The sequence below is a fragment of the Bos taurus genome, chromosome 11, assembly GCF_002263795.3.
Source record: "Bos taurus isolate L1 Dominette 01449 registration number 42190680 breed Hereford chromosome 11, ARS-UCD2.0, whole genome shotgun sequence".
Classification (NCBI taxonomy): Eukaryota; Metazoa; Chordata; class Mammalia; order Artiodactyla; family Bovidae; genus Bos; species Bos taurus.
The window spans coordinates 46,971,300-46,984,575 of NC_037338.1; the positions used below are offsets into that span (position 1 = coordinate 46,971,300).

Sequence of the window (13,276 nt, forward strand, 5' to 3'; positions counted from 1 at the left end):
GGCTCTTCATTGCTGCGCCGGTTTTTCTCTAGTTGTGACAAGCAGGAGCTACTCTTCAGTTGCGGTGCTGGGGCTTCTCCTCTTGCAGAGCACAGGCTCTCGGGTACGTGGGCTCAGTAGTTTCAGCTCCCAGGTTCTACAAGGCAGGCTCAATAGTTAAGGCACACGGGCTTAGTTGCTCTGTGGAATGTGGGATCTTCCTGGACTAGGGATCGAACCTGTGTCTCCCGCACTAGAAGGTGACTCTTTATCACTGAGCCACCAGGGAAGCCCTGTCCTAATCTTAACTGGAGCAAAATTTTGACACAGGGTTTCGAGTTACACACAGAGAGTTTCACAGGAAATGCTAAAACAGTGTCATGTTTGAGCATCTGTCCCGGAGAATTTGGGGGGACTCTTCTCCCCGGGTACCCATGTATTGGAATGGGAAAATTCTTGAGTAGTTGCTATGTGCCAGGTGAGGAAACTGGTTTCACTTTCAGTGTTTCCTAGAAATCCTGCAGTATGCCCGTCTTTTATACAGAGGAAACTCGTCCCCAGGGAGACAACTGACTTGCCTAAAATCACACAGCAAGAAAGCAGCAGGGTCAGGCTCACGGGCAAAGCCTCTGAGGAGGCACCCCCAACCGCCTACAGAGATGGAGAGGCGTTCATTCACAGGACCTGGCTTCACCGTGACTTCAAAAGTCCTTCGCCCTCTTGACACCTCACAGCTGCCCCTGAATTGATCTGAGGAATAATAGTTCTCTCAGAGAAGCTAAGGAATCAAAATGCAACACACACAGTGGGCCCTGGGTGTGTGCAAACATGCAGTCATACTATGACAGCAGATTAAGCTGTTTGTCCCTCAAATGCGTCACCCAACCAGCTCCCGACCACTCTGCTATGTGGGCCTAACACTACAATACATCCCAGTGGACTAATTAGCACTAACGACTCAGGTCACTCCAAGGCCACTTAGGGAAACAAGTGCAGAAGAGAACACGGAGGAGTGCTGGAGCTGAGGACAGGAGAAAAAAGGAACAGAGTTAGAAAGGAAGGGGGGGTCCATCCATGTCTCTGCAAAAGGCACAATTCGTAGAAGACTGTCACACAGAGTACAGTAAGTCAGAAAGAGAAAAACAAATATTGTACATTAACACACACATGTGGAATCTAGAAAAATGGTAGAGATGATCTTATTTGCAAAGCAGAAATAGAGACACAGACATAGAGAACAAGCGTATGGAAACCAAGGGGGAAAGGGCTGGGTGGGATGAATTGGGAGATCTGCGATTGACATATATACACTGCCATGTATAAAACAGATAACTAATGAGTACTTACTGTATAGCACAGGGAACCCTACTCAATGCTCTGTGGTGACCTGAATGCGAAGGAAATCCAAAAAAGAGGGGATATATGGATAGGTATGGCTGATTCACCCGACTGTATAGCCGAAATGAACACAACATTGTCAAGCAACTATACTCCAATAAAAATTTAAAAAAGGAAGAGAGGGAAGAAGTAGTTTTCTCTCTCCATGTCTTTCTCTGCTTAAATCAAAGATGGGTCTGCTTCTGAGAAATGCAATCAGCCAGGAGCTGGGCAGTTGCATTCCACAGCAAAAAGGGACAAAACAACTCCCTTTCCAGCTCCTGGTACAAGTGGAACCTTGGCTGAAGCTCCAAAGGAGCAGATGACTTAATTTTGAACTCTTGAGTGAGAGGAACCCTCAGGAAGCAGAAGAGGGAATGAACCTAAACTTAGGGAAATAAGATCTGGTATCTTAGGGGCTCCCCACTTGCTGCCCGTGGAGAGGGCACCCAGCAACCATCCCTGACTTTGTGGTTTGGTCTTCCCAGTAATTCTGAACCTGTGTCCATCATTTCCACTAATCTATTAGTCTCTGAAATGTAGCCAAGCAGGCAGGCCCAGTGGGGTTTGGAGATGCCAAGGGAGCAAGTTCCTTGATGGTCTACAATTTATGGAGGTACTTGTGTGAGTGTTAGTCATTCAGTCGTGTCTGACTCTTTGCAAGTCCGTGGACTGTAGCCCGCTAAGCTACTCTGTCCCTGGAATTCTCCAGGCAAGAATACTGGAGTGGGTTCTCATTCCCTTCTCCAGGGTATCTTCCTGACTCAGGGATCAAACCCGGGTCTCCTGCATTGCAGGCAGATTCTTTACCACTAGTGCCACCTGGGAAGCCCAAAGGGTCATGCTCTAGGTGAGACTTCAATTCACAACCTTGGCATTGCTCTGCATGTACTGCTGTATAAGTACCGTGCGTTAACAGATTGCACCGCTGGAGCTCTGAGGTTCTCGTGGGTAGCCGCTTTTTTTTTTTTTTTTTTTTGATGCAGGTGGAAACATGGCAGCACTGGAGGGGATGTGTTAAAAGAAAGCTCCCTCTCTCTGCTTTTCCTGAGTGGCTGACCATCTTCTTCCTCCTCACAGGACCTCCAGGAGGGACATCCAGATAGGGACCACTGCCCCCATTTTGCAGATGGGAAGACTGAGAATAGTCTGTTTTAACTGAGTTGGAGCTTTAGGGACAGAGATAAGGAAACCAAGCCAACAGACTGATGGTTCTATCTGTCTCTATTGGTAAGAATCCTTGAGCCTCCTGACCCAAGATGCTGGCCTAAGTTCCCAATAGAGTTGCAGGCGTGAAGCCATCTAGTGATTCGGGGAGTTTTGATGAGCTGGACTTCGAGAAAGAAGGCAGTGGAAAGGGAGTTGCAGACACATCAGCCTCACTGAGCACGAGTGCTCCTCTCTTCTGTAAAAATGTCCGTAACACACCTGCCTGGTGGCTCCTGAGAATTAAACAAGATGATGGATATGCTCTCTCCCAGCAGAATTCCACACCTGTAATAGCCCTCAGAGATAAAATAATCAGAACTTGCATTTACCAAGGGCTCACTAAGTGCCACGACGTGCTCAGCACTGTGTGGTGCATCTCTTTCTTTGGATATGAATGAGGCATGGGCAGAGCTGCCGCGGCTGTGGGCAGGCTGTGCGGAGCCTTGATGATCCTTGGCATTTTCCATGGGATTCAGGACCTCAGGAGTATCCTCCAGCATTAACACAGAAACAAGACCCACGTGTCACTGGAGGATCCCTGAATTTTCCTCCCTTTGATCTGAGACATGCCACGGCAAGGAGACACTGGTGTGTACCCAGGCCCTTTGTCCTTCGTGGGGAAGAAGCCCCAGTCAAAGTAAAGCCCATACTCAGTGACCAACGGTGGTTTAAAACAGAAACCTTTCTACCACGATTTTTCTGATCCATAGTGCCGGTAAGAGACATTTGCTCATGTGGCCCACCTGACCAAGGGAGGGGTCTGGAGGGGTTTTAAGAAACCCCCAAAGACTTGTCAGCCCTGACTCTGGACCTCAGTGACTAAACATAACACAACACGTTTAGTCGCTCAGTCGTGTCCGACTCTGCGATCCCAAGGACTGTAGCCCACCAGGCTCCTCTGTCCATGGGATTCTCCAGGCAGGAATACTGGAGAGGGTTGCCATTTCCCTCTCCAGGGGATCTTCCCGACCCAGGAATCGAAGCTGGATTTCCTGCATTGACAGGTGGGTTCTTTACCACTGAGCCACCAGGGACAACCCAGTATATAATTAAGACCACAGATAAATAAGGAATTGTGGATGCTCCTGCCCACTCCACCGTGATCCAGAAATTCTATCCTAGGGTCACTCACCATGGACTGGAGGAACCGAGATTCCCTTGGGAGGGTGAAGTTTTCAGGAACCAGGAGACCTTTGGACTGTGCTTTCTATACTCTTTCTTCCAAAAAAGAAACACCTAGCACCTCTGTTGGAAGCAGGCATCGAACCTACTTCCTAGGCAGAATGTCTTTTTAACTCCATCTCCAAAAGAACCTGAGCCAAGGTGTTCTAGAAAGAATCCTCCCCACCAAAGAGCTCTGAGTGGGAGGCTGCATCCTCCTCTATTTTGACGGAGCTTTACACCCCCAAATTGTATCTCTGAAGGGAGTGAAGGCTCCTGGGGGCTGAGACACAGTCTTTCGCCCAATCTCAACTAAAACAAAAGCAAACTGTAGCCTGGAATGGGAGGGGCACGTTCCCCTCCCCCCTCCTTTTAAAATCATCTCCCCCCACTTAAATGAAATTGTGTCTTTTATCTCTTTGTGTACTCAGAACCTCGGAGCTCAAAGCTTTCTCAGCGCAACTGAGAAGTCAGTACCTCTTGGATTGATAAATAGAGCAGCTTTAAAATGCTTAGAACTGAAGACAGACCAACTGTGGCGAGAGAAAGTAAACACATCCCCGCATCAGTCAACCCTAGCAAGCTCCTCGCTGAGATTACAAACTGCAGTTCCTGCCTGAGCTGGTGAGGATGCTGGAGCAGACTGGGGTGGGGTTGCGGTGGGCAGAGCCACTGAGCAGCCTCCTCTGCTTCTTAGTCATGTCCCAAAGGAGATGGGTCACCTGGGAGTCCTCTCAGGACCCGGTTTGGATGTTCCCAAGCAGAGCCGGCTCTGCCAGCTGGTTTCATGCCCGAAAATGTCCCAAGAGAAAAAGGAACCTCGCTTCCTTCTTTTGATCTCAAGGAGTTTCTCTTCCTTACCCCTACTCTCTCTGTGTGCAGGTGAAATTCGCCAGTGAGAGAACTGGAATTTTTCACAAAATAGACTGTGATTGCTACATAATTTGATATGAATATTTGAGGAACTTTTCCCATGAAAAATCCATACTTTAAACACTCTCCCCCCAAACATACACACACAAATTGTTTTTATGAGAACCAATTAATAAATGCTAATTCATCCAGGCATATCTCCACTAAATTACTCTTTCATTTAATTGCAGGGGAATTTTCCATTACTAAACTCTCCCTTGCTGATTTTTTTTGCATTATTTATACATTATTTCAGTTTCACTAATAGTGAGGTTGGTATGCGATATTATCTGCTGTTTGTAAGTTTTAAATTTCTTTTCATTTAACATGTTTCCTCATTCTTGTCGCTCCACGTAATCTGGGAGAAACATCATTAAAAGCAGACAAGATTTTAAACATAAATGATGGCAACAGGCACTGGCTGAACAGAACCTGACAGGACAGTATCTTGTCTGATGAAACTGCTCTGATTTCAGGCACGTGTGGGTGTCCGGGAGCGTTTGTCTCCACTTTGGATTAATGTGGAAATGTTTTCCTATGTCAGTGAGTCACAAGTCAATCCACGGAAAAGATTGTGGGTTCAGAACTAGGAACGATCTCAGGAGCTTTAATAATAAAAATAAACAACACTTAAATCTTTTTATAAGCCACCAGAGCACAATGTCTCTTTTCTTGCTTCCTTTTCGTGGGCACCAAATCCAAACTTTGGTATCTAGACACCCCAAATTCAGACCAGCCACTCCCCAAAGATCCTGCCTTTTTATGCATGAAAAAGTGGGGGTTCTGGTGATGGTGAGGGGTTAGGGACTGTGGTTGAGATCATATTCAAAAGGACGTGTTTTAAAGTAGAATTTTGATTTCCTTATACTGAATGGCAAAGTTTCCAAGTACCTGGCCACCTTCATTTCTGAAATGAGTTCTTTCTTTTTCCTCTCCAATCACCTTCTTCCCTTCTAGGCTCCCCTCCCTCATTGTCTCCTTTCAGTGTCTTTCTTTTTCTCTTTAGTCTCTCCCTTCTTTTTCTTTCACACGAACACATTCTAGGGGATGTGAATGATTAAACTGTTTACTCCAAGGTTTGAGGTTTAGGTATGAAAAGTCATGTCACTGTAAGTAAAGTTTCACCTTTATACCCAACTCTATCAATAATTACAGAGCAAGGATGACGGTTAGTAAATCTTTCTTACAATTTGCTCTTACAAAAATGATACCATTTATTCTGAGTGTACTGAACTCCCTTGATCTTACTTTTCACAAAAATTAATTACAAAGCTGAGTAACCTCCAAAATGAAGTCAGTATATAAAGGGATGTATATTCCTGGGAAAAGGCATACACATAAAACACATGCCATATTAAAATTCAAGATTCGAGGCCGTAAATAGAAAGTTTTGACATGTAGTTATAATGGTAGGTGCTCTCCTCTGAACCAAAATATCTCTTAATAATTAAATTTCTGAGATTGATTTTTTTTTCCCTCCACTTCCTTTGTGCTCTTCAGTAAAATTAGGTACAGTCCTTTTGGGTATAGACTGATAAAATTAATTAACTTTCCTTCCACCCCGAAAATGTCCCAAATAAATGCTTCCAATAGACATCAAAAAAGTGTCAATTAGAAATAATTACTTCTTATCAATCAGTGGGGCAATTAAAGTGACAAAGCTTGAAAAGATACTTATCTTAAAACTAATTCACAAGGTAGCTAAATTATCTCCTAATTAACTTGCATGGAGGAGGGTTGGAGGATGGACCATCTCCAAACAAAGATGAATTGAGGAACCCCAATACCTCTTTATGTTCCTCAAGACCTTTTCTCATCCCTAGACCTTATTTTCAACCCAGGCAAGAAACCTGGAAAGAAAACAGTTTCTTGGCTTCCTTTGCTCCTTTTTAAAACCGAGAGGAGGGTATGGGGGGCTTTCCATCTGTGATCTAAGGAAGTTAGAGAAACGCTATTTCCTTAATGGAAAGTCGCATCTTCTTGAATAATATATTTTCAGGAGTTGGGGGAAGAGGATTTCTGAAAAGTTACTGTGCATAACTTTTAATAACAACCTGCTTGCTTTTTTTTTTTTACTGAGCCCTCTTCCTCACGCATGTAGTACTGTTACATTCTAATACTTATGTGGCATCTTTTACTCTTTAAAGAAAAGTTCTTGCTCAGGATCTCTGTTCCTTGATGCTACAAAAAAAATTTTACGGACCGTTCATCCCATCGCTGACCATCGGCAAATCAGACTCATTCACTCTTCGCTCTCCACATCCCTTCAGAATAAAACAGTAGGGAGGAAAAAGGAAATTTTAAAGATCCCTCTGCGAAGCAAGATCAGCCGGGGGTGAGCCGCAGTGGCGGGGGCGGCAGAGGCCGCGCAAAACTTTTCTCAGCGCGTTTCGTTTTATCTGAAAAGGTGCGCTGGGCCTCGCTCCCGCGAAAACGTCCCGCCGGCCGCCTTCGCCCCATTTTGCTCCAGGGAAAAGCTTCAAGAAGGCTTCTCCAGGCAAAGTCCAGGCAGAGCCATGAACTCAGAAAGGGAGAAAGAAGGAAATCTCTAAGACCAATGAGGGAAATGGGCTTATAAAAAACTGGAGGGCTCAGCTTGTGAATTTAGCTCTAAATACAGACAATGGTGTCAAGTGATTAGAAAGACGGAGGGTCTCTCACTCAGATTTACCTAGAGAGGATTTGGAAAAGAAACAGGGGACAGCCTTGAATCTTTTGAGCTATGCTTTAAACAATTTTCTTCTGTTTCATTAGCATTAAATTAAACTATAGGAGAAAGCCTTTCTCCCTCTCTCAGATTTATTTTTTTTTATTCGTTTTGGGGAGAGGATTGAAGAAGTCCCCTCTAGACAGAGAATATACTTCCGTCCCAGGCCCCGCCTGCGATAGGGGCGAAACCGCTCCCTCCCCAAACCCAAGGGCGATTGCTTCCGAGCTAATGGAAAAGCAGGGTCTCCTCATCTGGGTTTGGGGCTGATTAAAAATAAAGTAAAAATAAATTGTGCCCTTTCTTCTTTCCCTCTTGATTTCCATGTATTCTAACGAGCGCTTCCGTAATGACAATCAGTAGTGAAAACAAAATCCAGCCAACCCGAGGGACCGCGATATCGTCATTTCTCACGCAGCGACAGAGAGGAAAAGGTCTGGTCCAGGACTGTAAATTCGAGGACCGAGAGAGAGCACCCACTCTTATCATCGCCAGAGCGGTCAGGGGAAGGTCGGCGGTGGCTTAAGGGTTGGGTAGAAAGAAACCCGGAGCGGAGCAGAAGCTGAGGAACCAGCCTGGCGTGGGATCTGGCACCTGACGCCGCGCCGCGCGCTCGGCTTGGGAGACCAGTCCTGATTCCGAGGCGAGGGTGACGTGTGTCGTTATACCCGCATTAGGCTAAAGACTAACAGACCAAAACCTGGTCCTGGTCCCAGAAAGTGGTCAAGGAGCTTTTGTGACGCCTGGGCGCTGAGTAAGGAGAGCCAGGCGCTCCGCTGGGTCTCCTGGCTCGCCGACCCCGCCGCTCCCGGGAGCATTGGTGAGATTTCCACTCCGCTCCCCCGAAGGCCGGGCGCCCGCAGAGCGGGGCCAGGACCGCGGTGGCCTCGCTCACCTCCGGGCACCGGGATTGGGAGGGAGCGTGCTGCTGACTCAGTCTCCGGTGGTGGAGCTAACCCGAAAGAGAAACCTTCGGGCGTTCACCCGGGTCCCCGCGCCTGTGCGGGTGGATCCTCCGCCTCCAGTCCCGGAGCAGCGCGGCGCTCTGGGCTAAATTGAGATCTCAGCCGCGCGCAGCGCCCGATGCGACCCTCCTTATTATAACAAATGTCCCGCTTGCCGAGCGGGACTTCATATTCGCCGAGAATTCATCTGAAATATTGATTTCCTTTCACTCCACCGGCCCAAATCGATAGCGTTGCGCCCTGGCCCCATAAATCGCCTTCCCCGCGGCTGGCCCGGCTCCATCCATCACCGTGGGCCGGGCCGTGACTCCGGCTCGCTGTCCACACTTGCTGAGCGCCCGGCGGGCCATGCCCACTGTGCCGACCAGCCCCAGCCCTGCGGCTCCTTCCTGGCACAGACCACCCCGACCTTAGCCCGGAGGTCGCGGAGAGTCGGCGCCGCGGCTATGGACCCCGAGCGCTTTTGAAGGCCGTGGACCCGGATGCCGGTGGGGAGCGGGATTCGGCCCGCGGAGGGCTCAGTCCTCGCCCGGCCGGATGCCCCGCACGCGGGTCCCCTTCTGACCGGTGTTGAGCAAGGAGTCCGATAGCCCTCCAGTGCGCTCACGGCTCCCGGGCCCCGGACCGCGGGCTCCTCTCGTGTGGGCTGGAGAGGTGCGCGGGGCTCAGGGTCCCGCCCGGGGAGCCTCAGGAGACAGCTGCGCGCACCCGGGGACCAGGGCTTAGAGGTCGGGAGCAGGGGAGCTGCAAGTCCAGCAGGGGCGCGGCGTAGGGCCTGAGAGCGCGCAGGATGGCCACTCTGACGGGCCAGGCGAAAGGCGGATGGGACACGAAGGACACTCCTCTGACCCCACGGAGAGCTCCTCGCCCCTCACGGTGGTCCGCAGAAACCCAGGCCTGGGGAGGTCGGTTCCGCCGGGCCGAGGGGGGACCTCAGGGCCCAAGAGAGTGGCGAGGCGGCCGCTGCGGAGAGCCAGGCCCGAGGCGTTCCCAGCTGCGCCCCCACGCAAGGGGTCCAGTGAGCCGCGAGCCCCACCGACCCGAGCGCACGCACGGACGCACAGCGACGCGGGGGCTCCGGGGGTCCCCGGCCACGCCGCGTTCTTACCGGATCTAATGGAGTTGTGAGGCATCCCGGAGAGTCGCTCGCAGCCCGCCGAGGGCTCAGGGCTTCCTCACGCAGGTCCGCGCCGCGCCTGCCGCCACGCCGCTGCCCTGCACAGACCCGGGGCACGGGTATGAGACTCCGGCCCTCCGCCTTAGACCTCCTCCCCAGGCCTTACCCCAAGGCTTTCATCGTCAGGCAGGGGTCGCAGGATTTTCAGGCGAAGAGTGGCCAACCTCAGGCCGGCCTAACCCATGCGCCCGTCCGGAAGAGCCGGCGTTGGGGTCCGCTGGGCAGCGCCAAACTCTAACCCGCTGCCCTCCTCTCGGCTGCCCCAGCCTCATCCAGTTTAACTTGAGAGAGAAAAGGCTGCTGGGCTTCCTGGGACCCTTTCCCTTCTCGAATCACCCCTGTCTCCCACTCAGCTTTCAGCCAACCCCTGGGCGGCATACCTGGCCGGCCGGCCACAGGCCCTCACTGCCCGGGTCCGCCCTCGAGGGTGCCCTGGACCCCGTGTCTCTCCTCCTTCCGAAGTTTGTTCCCATCCACCCGGCATCGCCGACCGGTTTTATCCCGCCAGGGCCCGGAGAGATGGGTCTGGAGAGGCTCGCAGGCCTCCGATTGGCTGGCTGGGTGCGGGAAGGGGAGGATTTTGCAAGGGGGACATGGCTGAGTGGACTCAGGAGTTAGAAACATTCGCTGGAGCTTCTGTTTCCAGTGGAGAGAGGAGAGAGAAGCAGCTGAGCCCTAACTCAGCAGGCCTGGAAAGATCTGAGGAGTGTGCGATGGAGGCTTTAGAGCTTGAGGACAGGGGTCTCTGGGAACCTCTGGGGCCAGTGAAGCCCGCCACCTTTCTTGCTCCCTGAGGAATTTGAACTTGGGGGAAGAGTTCAGAGGACAGGCCTAGTTGAGGGCCTAGATTGCCTAGATTACAACTCAACCTGGAAGTATGTTAGAAAGGGACAGGGTGAGCTGACCTTTGACTTGTCTGCAGGAATCAGCAGCCTCAGGGGAGCAGGGGTAAGAAGGGTTGGATAAGAAGGGCTCTCTGGGTGGAAATGAGAAGCCCTTGGTGGGGGCGAAAACTTCCTCCCCTTCATTGCTCTCCTCTTCTGTTGAGGAAGCAGATACAGGGATGGCTGTGTGGGTGAACCAATGTCCTACAGCGCCAGCAGGGTGCTCCCACACTCAGGCCTGCTCTGGACTCAGGGTTACAGCTGGGGGGAGAGTGATGCTTGTAACTGGGAAGGGCTGCTCTGGGATGCAGAGGCCAGAGCCACTGGGGTGAGAGGGAAGGGATGAGGCAGAGAAAACGGGTAACGCAGGAGTGTGTGTGCACGTGTTTGAATAGCACACACACACGCGCACACACACACACACACACACCCCACAAAAGCTTTCAGGTTAATCCATTTCCTCCTCCTGCCCAGCCTTGCTTTTTCTGGATTTAGCAGAAATGAATCATTCTATGAATAGAAAAAGAGTATGTATGTCCTGAAATGGATCCTCCACCCCTACATGTGACTTGAAACAAAAAACAATTGGTGCTTTATTGTTTTAAGTGCTTCTCGAAAATTGTTACTTAAGATTGTTCTGTGGTTTCACAATGTTCAGATATTCTGCTTCTGTAGTCAGACCTCCCCCTAAATCCACTCTCACCCTAGAGAGAGAGAGAAAAGAAGGGTGTCGGGATGAAAGTGGACCTGGGTATAGGTCCCACAGACCCCTCTGCCTTGCCTCGGCCAGTTTGCTGCTCTGGTGCCTGCCCTGTTGTCTGTAGGGGAGCTGTGGAGTGTGGAGGCCTCTCAGAGACTGTCCGCCCAAGCTCCCCTCCTGCCTGGGGTTGGGGGAGGGCAGTGCTCCATCCAGGGTGAGCCTGACAAGCCCTCACCCAAACAGTTCTGCAAACCTCAGAAGATCTGTCCAGGCCGAGGGGCTGACAGGTACCAATAACCTTAAAAATGCACGTATTCAGTCTTGCCAATGCTTTCCTCCTGTTCAGCAAAACAAAGCCCCTTCTCCCTCTCTGCTTTTAGAAAAATTTCTCAGAGGACAAAAACAGCAAGTTATTGAAACATTCAGGTCCCAGTTGTGAGTTCGTGTTTTAAAAAATTCATTTTAATATGACAACTTAATCTGCACATCTGCACACCTGAGAACAGCCCGCCCTCAGACTGGGATGACAGTGGGTTACCAGGAGGAGGCACCACGGACGAGTTCTTCCAAAGCCAAGAGCCAACAGGCAGTGAGAACACAGTGAGCTCCTTTGCCTCTGGGTCTGGTTCTGCTTTCTAATTACAATGGGAAATAAGGCCTGGGTTCCCTGCTACTTTCTAATTCTTTTCAACCAAGGCCAAGGAAATGGTTATTAACCAGTATCCTGACTTTTTGCAAAATGAAGAAGCTGAAACAAAATATATATATACATATATAATTTTCCCAGATGGTGCAGTGGTGAAGAATCCACCTGTTAATGCAAAAGATGCAGGAGATGCAAGACTTGGATTTGATCCCTGGGTCAGGAAGTTCCCCTGGAGGAGGAAATGGCAACCCACTCCATTATTCTTGCCTGGAAAATTCCATGGACAGAGGGGCCTAGAGGTCTATAAACCACATGGTCACAAAGAGTCAGATGCAACGGTGCATGCATGCCATTTGCTTTACAAAGTTTGTGTGTGTATATATATATATATATATATATATATATATATATATATAATTATATACATATAATTTTTTAAATGGCTTTTATCACAGTTTTTTTCTCAAACAGGAAAATTCCATGATCCTTTTAGCTAAGCATGAACATCTCAAGCCTTCCTTTGATGTAATTACAATTTCCAAATAAATTTAGCATGCTGACTAAGATGCTCAGAGCAATGGAAAATTTAGGACATTGTTTCAAAACCCAACACCTTCTCCTGCCCTTCTCAGATTTGATGTCCATAAGCCTTTCACACCGAGACTATCATCTGGCAATCTGTGGTTTAAACCCAGTTATGATTTTTTAAACACAGTGTTTTCCCAAGAAAATGTAATTAGTTGCCGATATGAAAATCAATAGGGAAGAGAGAGTTAACTTTGGTTTCCTTTAAAAATCTGGCAGATGTGGCCACAGATCTGAGTGTTTCTTTGTGGAAATGAATTGTCTTGTGGTTCAACATTCCAAGACGTTAATATACATCCCAGGTGGCTGCCTAACCCCCGTGAGTCTTCTGAGATTTTTAAATTCCAAGTTGATCCACTGAACCTTCCAAAGGGGGTCTGTCTTTCCACAGTTCAGCTGAAATCCACTCAGCTGGGGATGAGACCAAGGACATTCCCTAGATGTGGGATTTGGGGTGCTAAAACACCCAACTGTCGTGGGGAAACCAGAATGAGTTGGTCATGTCAGCTAATAGTAGGGAAGAAAGGTAGTCTGGGGTCTTTTATAAGAAGCTCAGAGTTTAAACTGTCTCTGGGTTGGGTGCACATGGAATTCTGCAACCTGCTGGCTCAGGTCCTTGAACCCCAGAGTGGTCCACAGGCTTCTCTCCCTATCACCTCTCTATATCCTAGGTGAGGGGACCCAAGACCTCTTCCATCCAGAGGAGGAGAGCCCAGCCCCCAACAGTCTTTGGGGAGATCCTTGCCCCCTGCTTACCCTCTATGCCACCTTCCCCTACATGGTAAACAATCCCAGGACTAAAGAGCATCCTTTGGGAAAGAAACAGCAGCTCCCTACCCTGAGTTAGAAGGCTAGCGTGTCAGCCCTGGCTGTGTGAAATGGGACCATTCCTTTTCTCTGAATCTTACTTTCTTCTGTAGCATATGGGTGGGGGTAGCAATGCGAATGAGGGGGTGAGGAGGGTGAGACCCACC

General features: G+C 49.5%; 1 protein-coding gene across 5 annotated transcripts in view; it reads right to left on the reverse strand.

The window, feature by feature from the left end:
- PAX8 (paired box 8) overlaps positions 1 to 9,971 on the reverse strand; it is a 65,246-nt gene extending 55,275 nt beyond the window's left edge. For 3 of the 5 annotated variants that reach the window (XM_005212820.5, XM_002691400.7, XM_005212815.5), the window contains exons 1-2: positions 9,868 to 9,970; positions 9,419 to 9,525 (exon numbers count right to left, since the gene is read on the reverse strand). In XM_005212820.5, coding sequence (XP_005212877.1) covers positions 9,419 to 9,443 — 25 coding nt within the window. In that variant the 5' untranslated portion in view covers positions 9,444 to 9,525; positions 9,868 to 9,970. Of the gene's footprint in view, positions 1 to 9,418; positions 9,526 to 9,867 lie in introns of all 5 variants that reach the window. The other 2 variants (XM_005212819.5, XM_005212816.5) reach the window with 1 other exon arrangement.
- Between the last annotated feature and the right edge of the window lie 3,305 nt (positions 9,972 to 13,276).